The 24,940-nt window shown below is 38.0% G+C and overlaps 1 protein-coding gene across 3 annotated transcripts in view; it reads right to left on the bottom strand.

Moving 5' to 3' along the window:
* Positions 1–740: 740 nt before the first annotated feature.
* Positions 741–24,940, bottom strand: part of STK33 (serine/threonine kinase 33) — a 168,926-nt gene continuing 144,726 nt past the window's right edge. Inside the window, exons 12-13 of one of the 3 annotated variants that reach the window (XM_019456216.2) lie at positions 19,712–19,918; positions 741–1,576 (exon numbers count right to left, since the gene is read on the bottom strand). In XM_019456216.2, coding sequence (XP_019311761.2) covers positions 1,364–1,576; positions 19,712–19,918 — 420 coding nt within the window. In that variant the 3' untranslated portion in view covers positions 741–1,363. Of the gene's footprint in view, positions 1,577–3,576; positions 3,828–19,711; positions 19,919–24,940 lie in introns of those variants that run through there. The other 2 variants (XM_019456217.2, XM_019456219.2) reach the window with 2 other exon arrangements.

Raw genomic sequence — 24,940 nt, 5'->3', positions numbered from 1 at the left:
CTCAGCAGGCAAACAGGACATACTCCTCAAAGATTGGCTCACTACATCCTGAGAGGAGGCTTACATCTCAGGAGATGGTTTCTGGACTCCTGATAGGACTGGAAGTAATAGTAAGGGAGAAAGACCTTGAAGAAGCTATGCCAACTCCAGTTCTAAAATAAAGTCTAGACAATTTAAACCAGGTCCACTTTAGCTGGCAGATTCCCTCAGGGGAAGCACACTGTAGGTACTAAGAAGGTCCTGACAGAGCTAGCCAGGGACAACGCATGTTAGTGCTACCTTTGACCCACTCGGAAGTACAACAGTGTCTTCCAAATTAATCACAAGAAGTACTTCTATTACCATTAGCCACTGAGTGGATTTATATGCAACTAAGTACATGCTCAGCAGGCTCATTTTGGAGGTCTAAGACAATCCCATCGGGAGAGGTGGAGTGAAACTAGAGTATTACTTTATACAAGTAAAAGCAAACACAGATTGTTTCCTTAGAATTTGTTTGGAAGGCCAAGCAAAGCATCTACTCACCCAGTTTGATCTCGAAAGACAAAACAATTTCCCTGGGGTGGAAAGGAGATACTTGTAACACCAAGAGTAATGATGTATTTTTCCCTGTATCCACTTCGTGACTTTCCCCAAAGATATGTGCCTACCTTTGCAGAAGCAGGCCAAACTCATAATTTGCATAAGGGCTTAGAGGACCTTTTATATCCACCTCTCATTAACATAAAAATTAACGTTCATGGGTGACATCTGTCTTTTATTGATTCAATCAATATATTGGGAATTTAGCAGCAACTTAATGGCAAGCAGTTACAAAAATCTCCTATTCTTCTACATTTAAAATAAGTTGTCTTAAATAATCTACACCAACCTAAAATCACAAGAACACATGTGAATGGCTGAAGCACTTCTGCTGTTATGCCTATGGCAAGTTTATTAGTAATTTCCTAACAAAATCTCCTAGTGCAAAGTGCACATAATTATTTGGGACCTCCATCACCATATTTGGCTCTCATTTTCTCCTACAAATAATTGTGCCCAAATACAAGAATGTGAAGTAAAACTGAGCAAGTATGCCCACCACCTTGCTTTGAGGATGCGTGCTCCTCTAAACAACTCTCAAAAACCTCGAGTTAACTGCAGCCACAGCTCGCCATCAAGCCTGTTGGTGGCTGTTCTTAACACTAGGCTGCCTTGAAGATCCCCAGCTCCGAGGTTAAACTGGTGCAAACACATGGCAGGGCTCAGCGGGGCTAAAAGACTAAAAGCTCGACATAGTCCTGTCCTTTCTCCCTCCCGTCTCCTCACTTTAGCGCTAGAAAGAGCAGCTCCGTGTTTGTACTATTCATCTGTGAAGGGAACCTTAGAGTTTCTTTTTGGTTCTAGGCACGGGATTGGATTTAGCAATGTATTTGGTTGCCGGTCCTTGGCTTGACGTCATGGGGGATTTCTCTGGTTCTCCCTTGAGTCTGGCTGGGAAGTTTCTGCTACCTGCGGAACTTGCATGCTTCGAGTCTGAGTTGTCCGCGTTTTCCTTCTTACTGGCCACAGGAAATTTCTTTGCATAAGCAGTGGACTGGAAATAAAGGGAAAGGCCTGGATTACTTTTCAGACACGAGGCAATATCTATCAATTCAAAGAAGCAAGGGACTACAAAATTGCCCAGGATTTGCAAGGCGGAGCACTCTCCAGAGGGGAGATAGAAACTAATCCCATTGTAGGGCTGTTATTAAATGCCCAAGTAAGTTCCTTTAGCACTTTCAGGAAAACAGAACTGTTTAGGGTTTGGTGTAGTGCAAACTACAGGCACAATTTCAGATCCTCTGCCATGCAAAACAAAAGTAAACATCTGGCAACATTTGCGTAGGGAAGCTGGCCAGGACATAACCACACTCATTTCATCTTTACAGAATTCCAGGCCGGCCCTGGCATGTGTACGGTTGACCTGACAGGCACAGCACAGCACAGCTACGCCTCCTGACCTGGGGACAGTCGCTGCATATGGCCCACTCCTCACGCTCTCGCCATTCTCTGTGCTCACTCCGGAGCCTGGCTTCAAATCCCGGTCATACCACGTGGGCAGGTCCACGGACCTCTTGGAGTCTCGATGCCTCACGGGTAAATGGAGAAAACGTATTTGCATGTTTACTACATGGGTTTATTATGAGAATGCACCGAGATAGAGGCCATGAAAGTACTTCTTCAAGGCACAAAACAAAAGGGGTCTCAATAGGCAATTGTGTTTCTTCAGGTCACCTCACCCCACTGCCAAGGAAACAGTCTCTGATTCTGCTGTCATGAGGGAAGCAGAGTCCATTTTAACCTTAGAGCCATTTTATAAGTAATCACTTCTCTGGGTGCCATGGTGGCTCAGTCGGTTAAGCTTCTGACTTTGGCCCAGGTCATGATCTTAATGTTCTTGAGTTTGAACTCCATGTGGAGCCCCGCATCAGTCTCCGCCCGGACAGTGCACAGCCTGCTTGGGATTCTCACTCTCTTCCTCTCTGCCCCTCCCCCACTTGCATTCTCTAAATAAATAAATAAATAAATAAACTTAACAATGACAACAAAAAAGAAGTGAGCACTCCTCATGAAATGAAGCTGAGCACAGAGTTCTAAAAGAGCTGAGAACGTATTAGGAGAAGGGGACACAAGCAAGGTGGGGGATGAGACAGGGGAGAATAGATACAGCAGGCCTCACAGACACAAAATGGTCTGGGAAGGGCTTGTAAGTTTAACGCTCTGGCAAATGCAAAGTTACTCTACATCTGGATCAATAATCAGGTTAACAATTTTCAGAGAATCTGAAAAGACTACATGTAACACTGTACAAATAAACCTGGTATTTCTTTGATCACTCAGGCCCTTGTGATACAAATGGCCATGTTTTATGCCCGGTAGTAGGCACTTAATATATATTTGTTCAATGAATAAGTGACCTCCCAGGGCAGCAGCAGAACTTCGGGTCATTTATGATTTTTGGTACCTGTATTTAAAGAAAGAGAACATTTACCTGACATTTGCTTATTGCAGACAGGCCTTAAATATGTGTCTCTTCAGAACATCACTCATGTAGGACTTCCTAACCATGTCTGCTAATTCTTGAGCTGGTAATTTTATACATTGAAAAAAATTAATTTGTATAAATTTAGAAATGTAAAAAAGTCCTTTTCTCTATAGAGTTGTTTCACCCACGAAAATGTCTACGTTGCTTCTCTGTGTATTCTTTCACAAAATAGAAAATACTGAAAATGCATCAGCATTCCGTAACATAGATTGTACCCTCTCACTGAAAATTCCCATGTTCAGCAATACGGTGAGGGTGAACTCCCCTAATGCTCCAGTAACCGGCCGGAGAGAAGCTGCGTTGTTTAGAATAGCACTGATCCCAAAGACAGGAAACCTATCTTGGAAATTTCAATTCATGAAAGTTGAATCCTATTAAAAGGTGAATCTAAGTGTAACCTTCACTCTTTTGATTTTCCACCTTTTGAGTGATCATCCAAGTAGTTGAGGAAATGTCTTTGAACACATCCACCACAACTACTGTTCTACAGAATAGGAACACGGATTCAGCCATTTTCTTTTTAATGTATTTATATTCATTTGCAGCTCAACACTTCCATTCTTCTTCATGGTTCCATTTGTTAATGGACTTGAGTCATTAAAGTAGACTCAGAAGTTGCAGTCACCAGAAAGAAATACTCAGAGACAGTCTCTGTGGGCAGGTTTAGTGATGTAGATGATTTTTTCTTTTTCCCAAACGCATTAGAGGCTCTGGTGTTTTCTTCTTGGATAAGGTAACTTAAGATTATCCTCAGAATTTTCTGGCAAAGGGGAAAGAGAGAAAACTAAACCAGAATGTTTGCTTGCTTTAGTGCAGAAATATGGTGTTTCTGTTTCATTCTAGAGCAAGATGAGAAAATATTCCTCAGCAACATTTCATTATTTTATTTATTTCATTTCTTTCATTATTTTATTTATTTATATCTAATTCATTATTTTATTTATTTATATCTAATTTTAGTGATGTATTTTTAAAATAGATGGTACAACCCCATGATTTAATAGTCACAGTGTTAAAAATCTTCTCCCTGCCCCCTAGTTGACTCTGCTCTGCCCCACATCAGGGACACCAATATTATCAATTTACAGTGTATGCTTCCAGAGAGTTCATGCATCTCTTCAAGCAAATATTACGTGGAACCAGATTGAATTGGTAGTCATTTCTGCAGGCCAAAACAGCCTAATAATGGCAATTTCATATGGTTCCATCTAATCCATATATTGACATGCTTTCTTCTCCCTGTTTTTACCCAAATGGTAGCCCACTGTAAGTGTTCTTTCACACCTTGATTTTTTTTCAACTAATGATTATTTTGAGGATCCTTCCACGTCCATATGTAAAGAGTTCTCATTCTTCTTTTTGGCTCTGCAGTATTCTCTTGTTTGAATATTTATTTAGCCAGCCCCTTCACAATGGACATTCAGGTCGTTTCCAAACTTTTCCTAGTACAAATAATGCTTCTGTGAATAATATTGCACTTGTGCCATTTTGTACATGTGTAAGTATATCTACAGGCTATACATTTTAGAAGCAGGACTCCTGAGTCAAAACATCTATGGATTTGTAATTTTGAAAGGTATCGCCATATTGCTTTCCAGTGCCTCTGTACCAACTTATATTCTTACCGGCAACATATAAGTGCCTGTTTTCTTATTTCCTTTTCAATTTGGTATTTCATACATGTTAAAACTAATATAGTCAACCATGTTTTCTTTAACTCCAAGTTGGCCCAAAACTGGCTGCACTGAAACAAATCTCAATACTTGTTCCTTTACTCCTTGGTAATATCAATGCAAATTTACTCACCTTTATACAGATGTTTATTGTAAATGCTTAGAAGCTTCTGTGTATATGTGTGCACCTTGTAAAATGGTGTGTGTGTGTGTGTGTGTGTGTGTGTGCGCGCGCATGTGCACACTTTACCATTTCCCTGCTAATTTGCAGTTGCATTAAGTTTAGAATGCCATTGTTTAGGAATCAGAATTGTAAGAGCTTTCCTGAAGCCTCTGAGTCTCCCCTCTTAAATATCACCTCCGATATTTGAAACTGTGCTCTGATGCTAACAAGACATGGATGCAGGCCGGCTCTCATGATGTCCTTTAGACTGAGCCGTAGCTTTCTTCACCAAGAGCCAAGCCACTCACTTCCTTGAACACAAATGGCCAAAGCAAATTCCAGCTTCCAGGCTTTTCTCTAGGAATATAAACAAATCTTAATGTTTCAGGGATTTCCTTTGTAGGTTATAGGTTATCTAAATTTTAGGTTTCTCTTTTTCTTCTCTCACAGTTGAGGGGATTCCTTAGGGATCTATGCTGTCACTGATGCAATTTTACAGTTTTGTGAGTAACGTGACAGAAAAATGAAAAGTGAAATTACCAAGGCTATAGGAATTACTAAGATCTTCTAGGTCATAAAAGGCAAATAGAAGGTGATGAGCTCCCATCCTGTTGTACAGAGGGGGAGAAAGATGAGACAGGAATTCAATATTCAGTTCTAGGGGAAAAAGAGTTTAAATGATCATTATGAGATTGTTGGCCATCATTATCAGTCCAAAAAGGATCTACAAATCATTGTAGATTGTGCTCTGAAGATACTAGGGTAACATACAATTGCACAGTGATCAAGAAAACCTAGCTATCATCAGAAAGCATTTTAGAAATAAAGAAAAAAATCCTTTATCCTTACATAAAATCATGAAGAATTCATACCTGAAACACTGCAAATCAGCTTGAACAGAGATAAAGGAACGAGGAAAGGTTTACAGACAGGTCACTAATATGATTAATGGATGGAGGTTTCTTTACGAGAGAGAGCTCTTTAGTCTAAAAATATAAAGAATAGAGGACATATATAATCACAATCTGTAGAACACACAAGGGGGAAGATCTCAGCTCTGTGCTATAGTCAAGATGGTTATACCAGGGGCGGCCCCAAGCAGCATTTCAATTGTTCCTCATCTTTGACAGGCTCTTTCCACCTGGGACAGTTGAAGAATAGTCAGTCCTACTGGAGGCGGAATGATGGAAAAGATGACCTTACAAGGTTCCCTCCGGTTTCATCTTTTAGTAATTCAGCACCCATGGCCTGATTTCTTCAGCTCATATTATTAATCTTGGAAAGGGGCTCCATGTGTGCAAGGGGAGATATGTAACAAGAAAATTGGGCTAAATATACATATTTCATTATTCACTGGCATAACTTTAACCTGATGAACTCATCTGGTGATAATGGATGCAAAACCTGTAAGCTCTAGGCATATCCCTGCAAGTTAATACCAGTACATGATTACTAGAAACTGTTACCATTTCTCTGAATTTTGAGTAAAATACATGCTATTTAAGTAAAGTGGTTTATCGCCATAGCAACCATTTCTAGAGTCACACATTCAAATTATAGGCCTGCACAAGGTCCAAGTGACAGAACATTCTGATACAAGTTTTCAGCTCCAGTTTGCTTGCAATGGTCACCCACTTTCTCTCACATTCCTGTGGTTTTCAGAAAGAAGAAGGAAGGGAAAGAAAAACCAAAGGGAAGAAGAGTAATTAACTTCCAAATATATAGATTTCTTCTATAAGGCTATCTACATAAATAGCTGGGCCTTGTATGGAGTTAATGAAAATAAAATCTAACTTGCAAATCAGGGAGATATAAATTTCTCTTTTCTTTTTTAGTTGAAGTATAATTTACATACAGTAGAATGTACAAATCTCAAGTGTACAGATTGATGACTTTTGACAATGCATAGACCTGTATAACCAACACTCAATCAAGAAATAGAACAATTCCCTACAAATTGCCCTGGGTCCACATCCCACTCAACTCCCTCCCATCCTGAGGCTACAGGTGTTCTGATATAGTTCAACATAATTACTTTTCTAAAACCTCATATAAATGAAACAACATACAATATGTACTCTTTTGTGTCTGACTCCTTTTCCTTAACATGCTTTTTTAATTGAAATTTTTACTGAGATTTAAGAAAAACAAATTTTTATTGAGATAATTATAGATGCTCATGGTATTGCAACATATGTTTTCGAGATTCATCCATGTATTAGTGGTTCACTCCTTTGTATTACCAAGTAGTATTCCATATTTTATGGATATACCACAATTTGTTTATCCATTCTTCTATTACTGGATATTTGGACTGTTTCCAGTTTGAGGCTCTTTATACATAAAGCTGCTATAAATATATTCTAAAAATCCTTTTCTGAACTTATACTTGGGATTTCTGGGTAAATGGTAAGTAAATGCTTAACTTTATAAGTAACTGCCCAACTGGTTTCCAAAGAAACTCCATCATTTTGCACTCCACAAAGCAATGTAGGAAAATTCCAACTGCTCCAATATTTGCTAAATGGACTGGATTTTTTAGATTTTGGCAATTCTAGAAAGGATATAGTGATATATGTTGTGGCTTTTCCTGTTATCATTTGCATTTTCCTGATAACTAGTGATGTTCCACATTTTTTTTTCACATTCTTATTGACTATTAGTGTATTTTCCTATCTGAAATGTCTGTTCAAATCTTGTGCATATATTAAAAATTGAGTTGCCTTATTGAGTTGTAAGAACTATCTCAATATTTTGGATACAAGTCCTTTGTTAGATATATTTATTGCAAATATTTTCTCCCTGTCTGTGGCTTGCCTATTCTTTTTCTTAATATGCTTTAGATGAGCAAATGCACTTACTTTGAAGAAGTTCATTTGATCTGACTTTTAAAGATGCTTCCTGGTGTTCTACGAAATCTTTGACTACTCTCAGGTTGGAAGATATTCTCCTATGTTTCTCTTAGGAGCTTTATAGTTTAGCTTTTAGATTTAGGTCTACTATCCATTTCAAACTAATTTTTGTGTATAGTGTGAGCTGGAGGTCAAAGTTCATTTTCCCTCATATAAGTATCATATTAGCTCAGTACTGTTTACTGAAAAAAAAAAAATCTTTTCCCCTACTGAATGGCTTAGAAATCTGTCAAAAATCAATGGACTACCTAAGGGTGGGCCTATTTTTAGACTCTATTTTGTTTCCATGATGTATTTGTCTATTCTTACATCAATACCACATTGGACTGATTACTATAACTATATAGTAAGTGTTGAAATCAGATCACATAAGTTCTCCAACTTCATTTTTTTGTGTTATTTTGGCTATTCTAGGTCTTACGTATTTCCAAACAAATTTTAGAATCATCTTGTCAATTTCTAACAGAAAAGCAAAGTCTTAGATTTTAACTGGGATTGCTTTCAAGTCATAAATCACTTTGGGGAGAATTGACATCTTAACAGTATCAAACTTCCAATCCATAAACATAGTCTTTCTCTCCAAATATTTCCATTTTCGTCAATTTCAATGTGTTGTGGGATTTAGAATATTGTACACATATACTGTTAGAGTTAAGACTAAGTATTTTATGTTTTATGATATTTAAAATGGTATTTTAAGTTTTGTTTTCTAATTATTCATTGCTAGTATATAAAAAGACAATTTGTTTTTGTATATAGATTTTGCATCTTGAAAACTGTTTAACTCACTTTTTGTAGATCCCATGGGATTTTTTTTTCCACAGTCAAAATAAAGACAGTTTTATTCTTCTTTTCCAACCTATATAATTTTCTTTTATGTGCCTTGTTGCATTGGCTAAGATCTCTAGTACAATATTAAATAGAAGTAGAAAGGGTCATCTTTGCCTTTCTCCTACCTTCAGTTGGAAAGTGTTCGATATGTCACCATGAAGAATGATATTAGATACAGAGGGTTTTTTTTAATATAAAAATCCCTTAATATGTGAAAGAAATTCCCATCTGTTCCTAGTCTACTGAGGGTTTTTCTCATGTTTAAGTGTTGAATTTCATCAAATTATTTTTTTCAAAATGACTAAGATAATCATGTGGCTTTTCCCCTTTACCTATTTTTTTAATATAAATTATTGTCAAGTTAGCTAACACACAGTGTATACACAGCTAACATATAGTGGATACAGCGTGCTCTTGGCTTCAGGAGCAGATTCCCATAATTCATCACTTACATACAACACCCAGTGCTCATCCCAACAAGTGCCCTCCTCAATGCCCATCACCCATTTTCCCCTCTCCCCTGCCCTTCCATCAACCCTCAGTTTGTTCTCTGTATTTAAGAGTCTCTTATGGTTTCCCTCCCCCTCTGTTTACACCTATTTTTTCCCCTTCCCTTCCTCCATGCTCTTCTGTCAAGTTTCTTAAATTCCACATATGATTGGAATTCTCTGACTGACTTATTTCACATAATACTCTCCAGTTCCATCTGCGTTGTTGCAAATGGCAAGATTTCATTCTTTTTCATTGCCAAGTAGTATTCCATTATATATATAAACCACATCTTCTTCATCCATTCATCAGTTGATGGACATTTGGGCTCTTTCCATAATTTGGCTATTGTTGATAGAGCTGCTATAAATATTGGGGTACATATGCCCCTATGAATCAGCACTCCTGAATCCTTTGGATAAATTTCCTAGTAGTGCTATTGCTGGGTCGTAGGGTAATTCTATTTTTAATTTTTTGAGGAACCTCTACACTATTTTCCAGAGTGGCTACACCAGTTTTCATTCCCACCAACAGTGCAAGAGGCTTCCCATTTCTCTACATCCTCGCCAACATCTGTCGTTTCCTGTTGGCTGTTAATTTTAGCCACCCTGACCAGTGTGAGCTGATATCTCAGTGTGGTTTTGATTTGTATTTCCCTGATGATGAGTGATGCTGAGCATCCTTTCATGTGTCTATTGGCCATCTGGATGTCTTCTTTGGAAAAGTGTCTATTCATGTCTTCTACCCTTTTCTTCACTGGATTATTTGGTTTTCAGGTGTTTAGTAAATTACTTATAGAATTTGGATACTAACCCTTTATCCAATATGTCATTTGCAAATATCTTCTCCCATTCTGCTGGTTGCCTTTTAGTTTTCTGGATTGTTTCCATTGCAGTGCAGAAGCTTTTTACCTTGATGAGGTCCCAATAGTTCATTTTACTTTTGTTTCCCTTGCCTTAGGAAACATGTCGAATAAGAAGTTGCTGTGGCCAAGGTCAAAGAGGTTTTTGCCTATTTTCTCCTCTAGGGTTTTGATGGTTTCCTGTCTCACTTTTAGGTCTTTTATCCATTTTGATATTATTTTTGTGTATGGTGTAAGAAAGTGGTCCAGTTTCATTCTTCTGCATGTTGCTGTCCAGTTCTCACAGCACCATTTGCTAAACAGACTTTTTTTCCACTGGATACTCTTCTTTCCTGCTTTGTCAGATTAGTTGGCCATATGGCGAATTATATTTGTTGATTTTGGATGTTAATCCAAAGGAATCCCAGGAATATACTGTATACTTGACCATGATGTGTCATCTTTTTAATATATTTCAGGATTGTTTGCTAATATTAGTTTGGGATTTTTATGTCTATATTTGTGAGAGATATTGGCTAACAATGATCTTTTCTTATAATATCCCTGTCATGTTTTGGTATTTAAGTTATACTTGCTTTATAAATGAGTTGGAAAATATTTTAAGAGTTTGTGTAACAAGCTTTCTCTTCTGTAAATATTCAGAAGAAATTAACCAGTGAAATCATTTGAGATTGGAATTTTCTTTACTGACAACTTCTTAATTATGGATTCAATTTTTAAAGTAAATATAGAACTATTCATATTTTCTGTTTTGTATATCTACTTTGATGTTTTTTAAATAAATCTGAACATTTCATATAAATTTTCCAATTCGTTGGCACTAAGTCATTCACAATATCCTCTTGTAGGGAGAGTGCTTAATTTGTTGTTCTTTTTCTAGCTTATTGAGATGAAAGTTTAGATTCATTATTATTGCTATTGTTTTAAACCATCAATATGATTTTATATTTACTCACATATTTACTCTTGCTGATGCCCTTCATACTTTTTTGCAATCAATATTTCTATCTGGGATTCTATTATCTTGAGAATTTTCTTTGAGCATTTCTTATGGTAAGATATGCTGGTAACAAATTCTTTCATCTTTTTCATACTTGAAAACATCTTTTATCTTTATTTTTTTTTAATATGAAATTTATTGTCAAAGTGGTTTCCATACAACATCCAGTGCTCATCCCAACAGGTGTCCTCCTCAATACCCATCACCCACCCTCTCCTCCCTCCCACCCCCCATCAACCCTCAGTTTGTTCTCAGTTTTTAAGAGTCTCTTATGTTTTGGCTCCCTCCCTCTCTAATCTCTTTTCTTTTTCTTTTCCTTCCCCTCCCCCATATTTTTGAAGAAAATTATCACTATAGAATTCCAAATTGGCAGTTTTTTAAGGTTTATTTCTGTTTCCACTTAACACTTTAATGACATCACTCCATTGTCTTCTGGCTTCCATTATTTCTTTTGATGCATCAGATGCTGTTCCTTTGATGCCAACATGTTCCCCAGCCCCACCCTCCTAACCCTGGATGCTTTTACAATCTTCTCTCCCTAGTCTAAAGAATTAGAGGGCAGAATTCAAAGCAACCACAGACATAAGAAAGTAATGAGGGAATCCCTGAAAGGAGAGAGCCAGAGAAGGGGCATCTTAAATTCTTCCCAGCTAAAGAGAAATGAACTGACCTAAGGTTTGAACTGCTGGCTAAGAGAAAATTTGCAATTTGTACCCAACCAACTAATTGCCTGCTAAAACAGAAACATCAACACTTTTTGGAGGAACGCAGTTGAATCCAGAGTCAGCACAACATAACACTTCTAATCTCTAGGATACAGTCCAGAACTACTCAAGAGAAATAATAATCAATAGAGACAAACCCTGAGGTGACCCAGATGTTGATATTAGCAAACAAGGATTTTAAAGCAATTATTACAACAATTACCAATGATGTAAAGGAAAATATTCTTTGAGGAAAAAAGAAGGTCTCTGAAGAAAAATAGAAATAACAAAAAAGAATCAAATGGAAATTTTAGAATTTAACATCTAAAATTAAATATTCACCAGGTAGGTTTAACAGAGAAACAGAGACTGAATCAAGCTGCAGGGAAACGATACCAGATGGAAAACTGGATTTTCAGAAATGAAAGAATAACAGAAATGGTAAAATACCTGGGTACATATAAAAGACAAAATTTCCTGGAAATATTTATGACTATTTAAAGCAAAATTAAAACATTGTTTTGTGGGGTTTATAATTATGTACCTATAATACATGTGACAATATTAGCCTAAAGGCAGGGTAAGAGATGAATGGACCCAAATTAATATATTTTGAATTAAAAAAATTTTAAAGCCCAGCGATTAATCTTATGACCACTATTATAAATTCTTGATCAGATATATTGTTTATATCTGTTTTGATCAATTATTTAGCTGTCATTTTTTCCAGGAATTTCTTTTGAGGAGAATTCTTCCGTTCTGTCATTTTGGCCAGTCTTCTGTCCCTCACATGTTTTAAAAGCTTGTTATGTGTCCTGAACCTGTGAGCACTACTATATTAAAGAGGGGTCATACACTGTCTAGGGCCTGGACCTTCAAGAGGTGTTTTGGGTTTTTTTTTTGGAGTGTGTTACTTGCTCTCTGCTGTTGTGACCCTGGTTGCTTTATGTCCCTACTTGTAGTGATGTTTTGGACCCTCTACCAGGTGTGCTTTGATTTGTTCATTGAAGTAGCCCTGTGGACTGCCAGGTTGCCCTTGTGGGCCCCAGGAGCCGTCTCTGTCACTCTGTAGCCCAGACTCTTGGAATTCAAAGTACTCCGGCATCTAGACTGCTGTGTTTGAGGGACAAGGGAACTTCAGGTCCTCTATTTTTCTGACATGTCGGATCTCCTCTCAGCCAATTTTTTTTTAATTTAAAAAAAATGTTTATTTATTTTTGAGACAGAGAGAGACATACCACGAGCAGGGGAGGGATAGAGAGAGAGGGAGACACAGAATCCAGAGTAGGCTCCAGGCTCTGAGCTGTCAGCACAGAGCCCGACGTGGGGCTCAAACTCACGAACCACGAGATCATGACCTGAGCTGAAGTCGGATGCTTAACCAACTGAGCCACCCAGGCATCCCTACAATATATTTTGAATTAGAGCAATATTTGTTAAAATCCAACCCAGTGGGTATCCTAACAGCTACAGTCCCTAAGGGGAGCTGAGCAAAAGCCAGGCTTGGGACAGGATAGAAATGATTTGAAAGGATTCAATAATACATTCCTTCAGCTGTGGAAATCTGGCTAAGCTTGCGGTGAAACCTAATCAGAGTAGCAGGGACAAAAGCCTTATTGTTTATGGAAGCCTATGAATCCAAATTGGCAATTGGCATTGTAAACAGCTTTGGATCAAAGAACAACATGTCAAGATTCATGTTAGCACAGTTATTTGCACCTGTATTAATCATCTATTGCTGCAGTTATGCTACTGTCTTTGGGAGGACAGTAGCATTTGGGAGGTCCCCTAAATCACCTCTAGTTTCCATGATTCACTAGGAGGACTCACAGGACTCAGAATATAGGTGTACTCATGCTACAATTTATTACAAAGCACAATTAGCAAAGGTAAAAGGTACTTGAGGTGAAGTTCAGTAGAAACCAGGCTCAAGCTTCTAAAAGCCCTCACTCAGGAGTTACACAGAATGCACGTAATTACTCCAGCAATGAGCTGTGACAACACATATCAAATGTTGCCAACCAGGAAAGGTCTTAAAAATGGCACCCTCGCTTTTTATTGGGAAGTGGTCATGAAGGCAGTCTCTGCCTAGCACCTACCAAAATGCCAGACTCCCAGAAGGAAAGCAGGTTCCAGCATAAACCATATCATTTGTACAAAGAGTTTAAATAGAATAAATCATTTTTTAAATATTTATTTATTATTTATTTTTGACAGAGGGAGAGAAAGAGTGTGAGAGGGGGAGGGGCAGAGAGACAGTGAGACAGAGAATCCAAAGCAGGCTCCTCACCAGATGTGGGGCTCGAACCCACAAACCATGAGATCATGACCTGAGCTGAAGTTAGATGCTTAACTGACTGAGCCACCCAGGTGTCCCAGAATGAATCATTCTTATCAGTTAATGGTAGCAACCAAATCCAAGTTCCCAGAAGCCAGCCAAGGGCCAATCTTGCAAGCAATCCTTTTCAAGGATAGCATTTTAAGTCTGCTATGTTAACTGTTTTCGGTACAATTACATAACTAATGACTATAAAAGTCTCAGTATCTTATAACAACTAACATTGCTTTCTCTCAGTTAGCTGTAGGGGGTAGCCATGGTAGACTCAACTAGACTTCAGGCTTTGTATTAGGTTCAGATCTGCTTCACAAATCATAGTTCCAGGAATGGTGGCTCCCTGCAGGCATGTTCTTCTCATGTCAGGTAGCAGAAATACAAGAGAGCAAGCTAAATCAGGCAAACACTTTTAAGGTCTCTACTTACAGCATACCTCTTAACATTCCATCAGCCAAAGTAAGTCATACAGTTAAAACCAACATTAGAGGGATGAGAAAATATCCTTCATCTACCCTAGTGGGGAGAACTGAAATGTCACATGGCAAAAGATGTGAATGTACAAATCCCTTACAGAGAGGGATTAAATAATTGGGAAAAATAATCTAAGCTACCACAGTAGGGATCCAGGGACCTCACAAAACTCAGAGGGCAAATGAGATTGGAAGCATCACCTTATCATTTTTGAAAATGATACTTCTTGGTTTGTTCATTAGTTTATTGAAATACCTATACCCAAAAGAGACTTGAAGCTGACAAGAAAAAATGTGCAGTTTTAGTAATATTCTACGCAAGTTCTTTAGCGATATAATAATCAAATAATAAAAGCTAACATTAATGAGTGCTTACTATGTCAAGAGTGTTACATGCATTATTCCATTTAATCCTTGGTTGATACCACCATTATTTCCATTTTATAGATGAGGAAACAGAGGCCTAGAGATTTTCCCAAGGTCGTAAAGCTTGTAAGTGGTGAAGCCAGATTTGAATGCATGCAGCCTACATCCAGAGATTGTGTTTTTATCCATTGTATTTTAAGTGTGTGCCAGACTGTGATGTTTCAATATTGGACTACAAAAGTGTGCCAAAGTTGTGGAAGCACCACCAAATCTGCACATGAGCCACATGGGTTCATAGAGCTAAGGTTTAATTTGTCAAGAAAAGAAAATCTTTATCCTCCTCAACTAAAATACCAAGAAAACCTGACTCTTTCCCGTAGAAATATATCAACATACCATAGTTCAACTGTTTCATTTCCATGTTATTTAAATTCAAACATTTCTTGTCTTTGAAGAACTGCTACATGAATACATTTCATTGATCAAAATAACTGCAAAGTTTCTAAGCAACCTTGAATTTCTACTTTCTAGACTAAAGTATCTGCTACACGTACCATCTCCTGTGACACTGTAAAGGCCATGTTTTCAGTCAACAAAACTAATCACAAGAGAAAACAATTAGAAAAATCTTCCATTTTCATTAAACAAGTACATTCAAGACTGTTCAATGAGTAATTGAACAACTAAGAAGTTTCTCTTTTATGAAGCAAGAATTCTGTAATGCAGATATACTTGTATCACATCCAGAATTTTTGGTCTTTCCCTCCATAGTTAGAGGGAAATGCATTTTAATTACAGATATTCATTTCCCACTTGTTTTCTGAGATTAATAAATAATGAAAGTATGGTAGTACACACCTGAAATCACTAAGGACATAATGTTAAAAGGCATACTCCTGCAATAAGCAATGGTCTGCCAACCATCTCATTTGAAGATGAGTAAATGTTATTGTAGGAACTAAAGTCTTTATCTCTGATAAAATAGATTTAAGCACCCACTGTAGGGGCACCTGGGTACAGTCGGTTAAGCGTTGGACTCTTGATTCAGCTCAGGTCATGATCTTGTGGTTCGTGAGTTTGAGCCCAGTGGCGGGTTCTGGGCTGACAGCGTGGAGCCTGCTTGGAATTCTCTCTCTCTCTCTCTCTCTCTCTCTCTCTCTCTCTGCCCCTCTCTGCTCATGCTCTTGTGTTCTCTCTCTCAAAATAAATAAATAAACATTAAAAAAAAAGAGAACCCACTGTAGGGAACTTATTTATTTTTTAAAATTCTTCAGTGGATCTTTTTTTTAAAGTTTATTTATTTATTTTGAGAAAGAGAGAGAGAGAGACAGAACATGAGGGAGGGGCAGAGAGAGAGGTAGAGACAGGGGGAATTCCAAGCAGGCTCCTCACTGCCAGCACAGAGCCCGACATGGGGCTCAAACTCATGAACCACAAGACCATGACCTGAGCTGAAATCAGGAGTCAGATGCTTAACCTACTGAGCCACCCAGGTGCCCCCACTGTAGGGAATTTAGAGGGTTACTAAAAACATAAAACATTACCTAGATGTACTCAGCCTATAAAACACAAGATGCACACAAGAGAACATTTTTATCCTCGAAGACACAATTACCCAAATTAGACAAAAAATTGGAAGTAGAAAGAAAAACAAAAAGGACGAGGCCAAATGTCAACTATTTGAAGACAAGTTTGAAAAAGCACAGAGGAATACCTACCTTAGTCCAGACATGAACAATGAAGAGATGTGGACTATATTTGTCCATGATGACCTGGGCATTTGGAACTAAGGGATGGTTATTCAGTGAAAGAAGAAGGTGTTTAGTTCGAGTGTTTTTTATTTTGTTTATAACAAATCCTCACTTTCTCTGTTAGTTTTCCAAAAGCTCTGCCACTTAGCTAAAAAGAATGATTACCCTGGTTTATAAAAAATACAAAATCGGAGCTCTAAATGGATTTGTGAGATTTTCCAGAAGAGAGAACAATGATACAGTGGAAAGCAGGAACTGTTGGCAGATTTCCACTTAAAGCCAAATTTCAAAAATTTTAATGGAAAAAGAATGTCCTTAATTTTCTAGGTATAAATTATTTATATTATCACATCAAATTGTTTATATAATCTAATTTTAACAAACAATTTTCCCCATGGGAAATATTTTAATATTCATAGAATAATTTTAATAAAATTAAAATTTCACTCTTAAGAATATTAATTACTATATGAATCCTGTGTGGACTCAAGAGTAAATGGCAAACTCTATTTTTCAGTTATCACTTGAGAACTTTACACTAGAATACTATTTACTGCTAATGAAGATTTGAAAGAAAAGAAGTAATTTCTTAGCATAAACTCAGCTTCAATATAATTAACAAAGTAACATATTTATTCATAAAAATCCATGAAAAAACTTAATATGTTAAATGTATCAGAAGTCTTTCTTTTAAGGGATAGCACTTTTCAGAAAAACTCCTGCACAAGGTAATGTGTTCCCCTCAAGACATCACAGCCAAAACCTAAGCATGGGAAAGTTCCTTAGAGGACATCCAGGCATCCAGGATTCCTGCTACAGCATTTCTAACAAGTAGCTTTCCAGACCCTGTATGAATCTTTCCAATAACTGGGAGGTGGGGTCTACTATCCATGGTCCAGCCTATTCTAGTGCAGGGGAGCTGTGACTATAGTAAAGTTCTTCCTGCTGATGAGTAGAATCTATGTTCTTAAAATTTCAACCTACCTGGTATAAAATGAATACCACTGGTTATATAAAGTTCTAGTGTCTATAAAGCACCTCAAATTCCAATTCTTTTGTTCCCTAGTTGGAAGTAGCTAAGAATAGCATAGAAGTTCTATCACTCTAGGACTTGCAGAAGGAAGGGGACAAGAGGGTAGAGGTGTGACAGAGCAATGTAAAAGGAGACAGAAGACAACGAGATATTTGGTTCACAAGGATATTTTATGTCAGATTCAGTGACAAACATGGATATAATCCAAGACTACAAAATACAAAAGATGATATGGGTGCATGTGGTGTACGTGTAAGTATTTGTGTTTGTATATATATGAGTATATGTAGATGCGTGTGTTGTATATATGTTTAATACATGTGCATGAGTGCATGAGTATATATATAGTTGACCCTTGAACAACAGGGGTTTGAACTGTGCAGGTCTGCTTATAAACAAGGATTTTTTTTTAGGTAAGTACAGTATACTCACTACTGTAAATGTCTTTTCCTTATGATTTTCTTAATAACATTTTCTTTTTTCTAGACTACTTTATTGTAAGACTACAGCATATAATACATATAACATACAAAATATGTGTTAATCGACAATGTTATTGGCAAGGTTTCAGTCAACAGCAGGCTATTAGAAGTTAAGTTTTGGGGGAGTCAGTAGTTACATGCAAATTTTTGACTGCATGGGGGTCAGCACCCCCCACTCCCATTATTCAAGGATCAACTGCATATATGTATATGGTATATGCATGTATGTGTATGTGTGTGCATGTGTGCGTGCATATGAATATGTATGTATAAAATGCCAAGTCAGCCAATAGAAAAATCTGCAAACTATGTTCAATAATGGAAATGCAAATGTGGGTTTTTAGGGTATTATTTTTAATAACATAGAATTCACACAGCTACTAAACATGGAAGGAGTTATTAACAGACCAGAGAGGATGAAGGGAATTCAACAAACTTATGTTTATATTACGGTTTTAGAAATATTATTTTGAAACATCTGAGTCATGGAACGTGAAACTTATTATCTAGATATTTGCTATTAAGTAGATGAAGAAGTTCTCAACCAGTAAATCAAAAGCAACCAGTAGATCACTCAGTATGTCAAGTCTCTTTCTGCAAGTGCTAACAAAGCTGATATCATGGGAGGGTAAGGGCCAGCAAAGCCACACCTTCCTGGGTGCAGCTCGGGGTCCACCCTTACAGGCCTTGTCTGCACTCTACCTATGCTATGCTTCAGGGAGCCAGCCAGCAACAGTTCCTCACAGGGGTCTGGGCTGCCCTGAGGTGAACACAGTCCCCACTGACAGGACACTCAATTATTAAAAGAGAATTCAAATACGTTCACTAGATCTCAAGATAAGGAAGAGAATAAACACAGAGAACATACATAGAACATACATTTTGTTTCACACAAACATAGAAACAAAAGAAGAAAGGGTTTGGGTAAATCGTTAGGATATTAAATTGTTACTAAATTTTACGCACCAAAAAGAATAAAACGCTACTCAGATCTAATATGGCAAAATGATAAAGCTACATAAACAGTTTCAGTTAATCATAAAATTGGAAACAGATCATTGGATAATGTAATATATCTTTTTCTAGGTAACACATAAACCCATTCCAAATTGTATAGCCTGGTAAAGCACAAAAATTACTACTTTTGACCCATGGGCCAAATATCACACACCATCTGTTTTTGTAAATAAAGTTTTGTTGCCACATGGCCCCCCTCATTCATTTGCTGTCTGTCTATTTTCATGCTAAAACATCGGAGTTGAGAAGCTGTGACACAGACTAAGACTATTATGGCCCACAAAGCCTAAAATATTTACTCTCTGTTCCTTCATGGGAACAGTTTGCAGACCCCTGCCCTACATAATTACAGATCTTAAAATAAACACGTACGTCACACTGCTAAACCATGACAGTCTCAGGGGAGGAAAGAAGTTCACTTGCTTTATCATGTAGGCCCTTCCTTACAAACCAACAACAAAAAAGAATTGCAAAAACTGTTCCAAGGGTTGTGAGGGTATTTTACAGTTTGGAGAAATGAAGTAATTGCTCTTCCTACTTGCTGTGTGGTTCCTACCTGTTTTTCCTCCTCTTCATCTGAAGTGCTACTGGTGTTCTGGACATTTCCGCTGGGTCTGCTCGGTTGGTAACCTTTCAACTTTTCTTGAATGGACCAGTTTTTCTCTGGATGTGTTGTGTCTTCCTCATCACTTTCTGGGTTATTTTTCCATTGTTTCATCATTTCTAACACATTGGTTGGTCTTGCTGAAGAAAGTGTGTTGCCCTAATATCAACAATGAATTTTTGGTGTTATAAACCGTTTAGAAAATTGAGATTTTTACATCTTTTAGTAATATATTTCCCTAAAGCCAGTAAATTGCATGGAAAAACTATAATGCTGAATAAATAACAAAACTTCTGATGCCCTTTGGAGCATACTTCCTGCACTGACATGGCTCGTACCTCTTGACTGATCTCATGTACAACCCGTTAGGGTTCGGAGGTGGGGCAAGACCCCCTTCTAGAGCTATTTGTAGAAAACTAACAGGGAAATGCAAAGAATGAAAAAAACTTGCCCCAAGTCTAGTGGGTCCAACACTAAGGACAAGTTTATATAATATCAAAATGTCTAGGTAGAGGGGCGCCTGGGTGGCTCAGTCGGTTAGGCGTCCGACTTCAGCTCAGGTCACGATCTCACGGTCCGTGAGTTCGAGCCCCGTGTCGGGCTCTGGGCTGATGGCCCAGAGCCTGGAGCCTGCTTCCGATTCTGTGTCTCCCTCTCTCTCTGCCCCTCCCCTGTTCATGCTCTGTCTCTCTCTGTCTCAAAAATAAATAAACGTTAAAAAAAAAAAAATTTTTTTTAAAAAATGTCTAGGTAGAAATGCTAAATTCAATTGAGTAAACACTGTGAAACAGCCTCAAAATTGTATTATCTCATGCCATTTCATGGAGAGACACTTTGTTATCAGCAGATCTTATTTAAAAATTTTTTTTAATGTTTATTTATTTTTGAGAGAGAGAGAGAGAGAGAGAGAGAGAGAGAGAGAGAGAGACAGAGTGTGAGCAGGGGAGGGGCAGAGAGAGAGGGAGACACAGAATCCGAAGCAGGCTCCAGGCTCTGAGCTGTCAGCACAAAGCCCAACGTGGGGCTCAAACTCACGGACCGCGAGATCATGACCTGAGCCGAAGTCAGCCACTTAACCGCCTGAGCCACCTAGGAGCCCCTCAGCAGATCTTATTTTAAAATGGATTTTGTCTGTATTTGCATTGGACATTTTTGCTTTTGGGGTTTCTTTATTGTCATTTCAAATAATATACAATACAATAAACAACAACAAAAAACAAAAACAAAAAATATCACTGTGTCCAAGAATATAGATATTTGATTTTTGATTTAAAAGCTTTTATTTGAGGGGTGCCTGGGTGGCTCAGTCAGTTGAGCGTCCGACTTCGGCTCAGGTCATGATCTCGCGGTCCATGAGTTCGAGCCCTGCATCGGGCTCTATGCTGACAGCTTGGAGCCTGGAGCCTGTTTCAGATTCTGTGTCTCCCTCTCTCTGACCCTCCCCCGTTCATGCTCTGTCTCTCTCTGTCTCAAAAATAAATAAACGCCTAAAAAAATTTTAAAATAAAATAAAAGATAAAATAAAATAAATAAAAGCTTTTATTTGACTGGAAGATTTCAATATGATGTGGTCATTTGAGTATAACTAATTCAGCACACTGCTTTTATCCCAGATGTGACTATCCCATACCAAAGTTGACTGTTTTATATTAACAATGTTTTTCTCAAATATAATATTCCACTTCGTGCCAAGAAATACATGAATGTAGTCTCAAATGGCTCCCACTAGAGTAGGAATGCCTTAAATATTTTTGCTCCTAACTCAGACTAGTAGAGAAAGTTTAGACAAGTTTGGATCACATTTGGATTAAAATGGGAAATTCAGGTGTGGGCACAGCTATGGAGTGATTCTGCATTAACTTGGTATGTGAGTGGATGCAAGCATCAGTGACACCAAATACTATGAAACAGGGCAGTGTAAGGGCAGCCATCTGAGCACCCTGTTGAGGATTTGTAGAGTTTAACAGACTTGTGGTTAAAAACACAAACACACATTAAGTATGGAATGGTAACAATGAAATGAGGATCATTATGCAATTAATTCCCCATGGTTCTTCTATTTCATCCTGTTTTAAGAAGTTCTATATTCTTACCACTTTCTTAGCATCCTGCTTTTGATAAAACACTACCCATAGCATCCTCTACCCGTTCACTCCCAGAATTCCTTCACCACGCCTTCTGCCAACCCATAGCCTACATTTCCTCCAAGCCTCAATTTGAGTCATCTCTAGTCAAGCATCCCAGAACTTCAAAAGATGTTGTCATCTTAAATTCAGATGAAGTACGGAAGGAGTCTCAGTAAAAGAGTTGGGATTGTCTACAATGGTAGAGTCTCTGATCTCTCATCTGAATGAGTTCTGACCTCCAGGGCTCTGCCAACAGCCCTGTTTGATCCCTATAATCCATCTAGCTTCTATTACAACTTCCTGGTTTCATCCTGATCTTTAGCCCCAATTTTCATGTAATTACAATATCAGCTCCTCGAATGCTAGTAGACAAAACTCTGCCTCAACTTGATTCTTTCACTAGCAGACAGACAATCTGATATTATCTATGTCTGTATTTCCAGTCCTCAATTGCCCTTCCCTGATAAACTTCCTATAAGGTAACTCTTTAGATACTATGGTAGTCACAAAGGCTGCTCACCTAACATTCCTTTCTTCTAGGCATGTTGTAGACCTCTGCCTCTCTTCCTCTTCTGGGATACAACCATGTGAATTGTTTGGGCCAGTAAAATGTTATTGGAAATAGTATATATAACCTCTGGGTGGAAACTGTAAAAGATGGTGTGCAACGTATCATATCCCCAATTCCTTCGTGAGTAACTACAGAAGCAGAGAGATGGAGCCTCCCTCAGCCTGGATCCCTGAGTGAGGGCAAAGTAAAACAAAACCCCCTCCTCTCCTCCCAGCCAATGTGCGATGGAAGACATCAAGGACACTGAGAGTTGGGGGTCATTTGTTACCACAGGATAATTTAGCCTGTCCTGATATAAATAGCAAATTAAACATTTGCATTCTGTAAGTCACTTCCAAAAAGCCTTAGAAAGAATGAGCCCATGGTACAACCAGCATACCCAACAAAACTGTAATGACTACAGAAGTCATATCCAATTAGCACCATGTGATAGCCCATTTATTCAAGCAGTCCTTGCTTTGCACAGTCCTGATGTGTATGAATTTCAATCATCATGACTTAGTTAAATACTATCAGTCACCCAACAACCCAGTTCAAACTGCAGTCACCATGGTATACTAACACTAATTACATGAAGTTCAAACTTCACTGCTAGCTCTTCAATCCACAATCACCATGTAAATTACAGATGTGCATTGTGATCAGTGATGGATCATGCCACTTCTTTCCCAGTCTGTTGTGACGGGGCACCGGGCATCTGCTATTCAGTTCACACACAGGCAGCAAAGCATGCAGTTGTGTTGCCTCCTTGCCTCCCAGTGAACTTGCCAGCTAAGAAGAAGGTGTAGCAAATAAATGAAAGGGGATCAGGCTGGAAGTGGAATCTGAATCAAATGTCAGTAGAGCAATAGTAGAAGCAGCTGACCTTGGAAGCATGGACACTGCCACCATTTGAGAGAACCTAGCCATGCAACCCAAGGAACTTGGTGAAGGCAAACTTATAAACATAAATGGGAGGAAAGTGGTGTGCAGAAACGATGCAGGTGCCCCAGAGACTGTGCAAAGAAGGTGACATTTAAAGAATTTTCAGAGATAATTTATGACATTGAAAGCACAAATGATAAAAAGTTGGAAGTTGACCCAAACTTAGAAAATTGTATTGTAACTCACCAAAATGTAAAAAAGATGCTTCCCTCTGTATTGTATTATATTCAAGCAGGAGAAGGTAAGCACTGTTTAAGCTAATTTTGATATGTTTTTATTAAAAAAATATATACTTTAATTCTGATATTTCTAGTGTTTTAAACTCCAATGCACTAAAAAATCAGTTTATCTTTCATTTCATTTTCTAAGTATTATAACCAACAGTTTTCAATGTTTAACAAAAAATTTTAAAGTGCATGGAACAATCCTAATTTTCCCCAATGATTATTAATATCACTTTGCTCTTTCAACCTGCATTGTTGTTTTTATGGTCCTGTGCTACTATACAAACCAAGGATTCCCTGGATTATCTTGAATCTGTATCTCCAGCAATCTTTCAAATGCTTGGTTCACATATACATATGCATAAGAGCTTGATGACTGACACCCTAAATGCCTAAAGTAGAGTGCTTTTGCACTCAAAGAAATGACCCTATTTCTCATTCCAAAGAAGCTGTGGAGAAAAGAAAGGATTCAGGATAGGACATTATTCCCTCCGAAACATGCTACTTGGAAATCTCTAACTCCTTGTTTCTGACATTCATGTGTGATACCAAACAGGGCACAAATAGTGATACTGACTCCAGACTTTCCCTGTTGTCTACAGTCCAGTCAATAACTTACTAGATGACCTTCTTCTTGCTTGCTAGCAGTTGGAGGAGGAATTGCATCGCATTCTTGGACTGACCGATGATTAAGTGACCCAGGGCTATGTGTCATGAGCCTTCTAGGGTCAATAGAAACTACAAATGAACCAACCACCCAAAACAAAGATGGGTGGAATTATTAGGGCAGACACTGTAGATTGTGTAGATTTTACTATCAGGACACTACCCTCTGAATTTCCTTTACTGGCTTGGGGAATCAAGGGTCAGACACTGAACTCATCAACTATGAAATAGTAAGAGGCAAGAAGGCGGCAGTAACAGACCAATAATCTGAGGCTTTCAAAAGTAGAACACCAACCTTTTGGTTACTAAATTTCCACTTGTTTAACTAACAGATGGCTGAGGCTATTTTACTTTGAAAAATGGAAAATGAACACCCATGGAGAAGAAGCGCTGGCAAAAACTGAGATTTGGATTTAAAACCTTAGTATTAAATGAAGACCACAAATGGAGACCCAAACATATGCCCTCATCTAACATACTTCTCAAGGACGGCAACTCTAAGTATTTGGTAAACAATAAGTATGCAACGAGTATTTTTAACTGAATGAATGAACAATATTCATGAGCTGGGGTGAGGTGATACAAAACATAAAATTGGCAAAGCTAAAAGAAAACATTCGAGGTCTTTAGCTTTTGGTCATCATTCTATTTCTTGTAAATAGCCAGAACT

Source organism: Panthera pardus, unplaced genomic scaffold, assembly GCF_024362965.1.
Source record: "Panthera pardus isolate Hobbes unplaced genomic scaffold, ASM2436296v1 HiC_scaffold_12, whole genome shotgun sequence".
Taxonomy (NCBI): domain Eukaryota; kingdom Metazoa; phylum Chordata; class Mammalia; order Carnivora; family Felidae; genus Panthera; species Panthera pardus.
The sequence above is the reverse complement of the archived record's forward strand: the minus strand, read 5'-3'. Positions and strand labels throughout refer to the sequence as shown.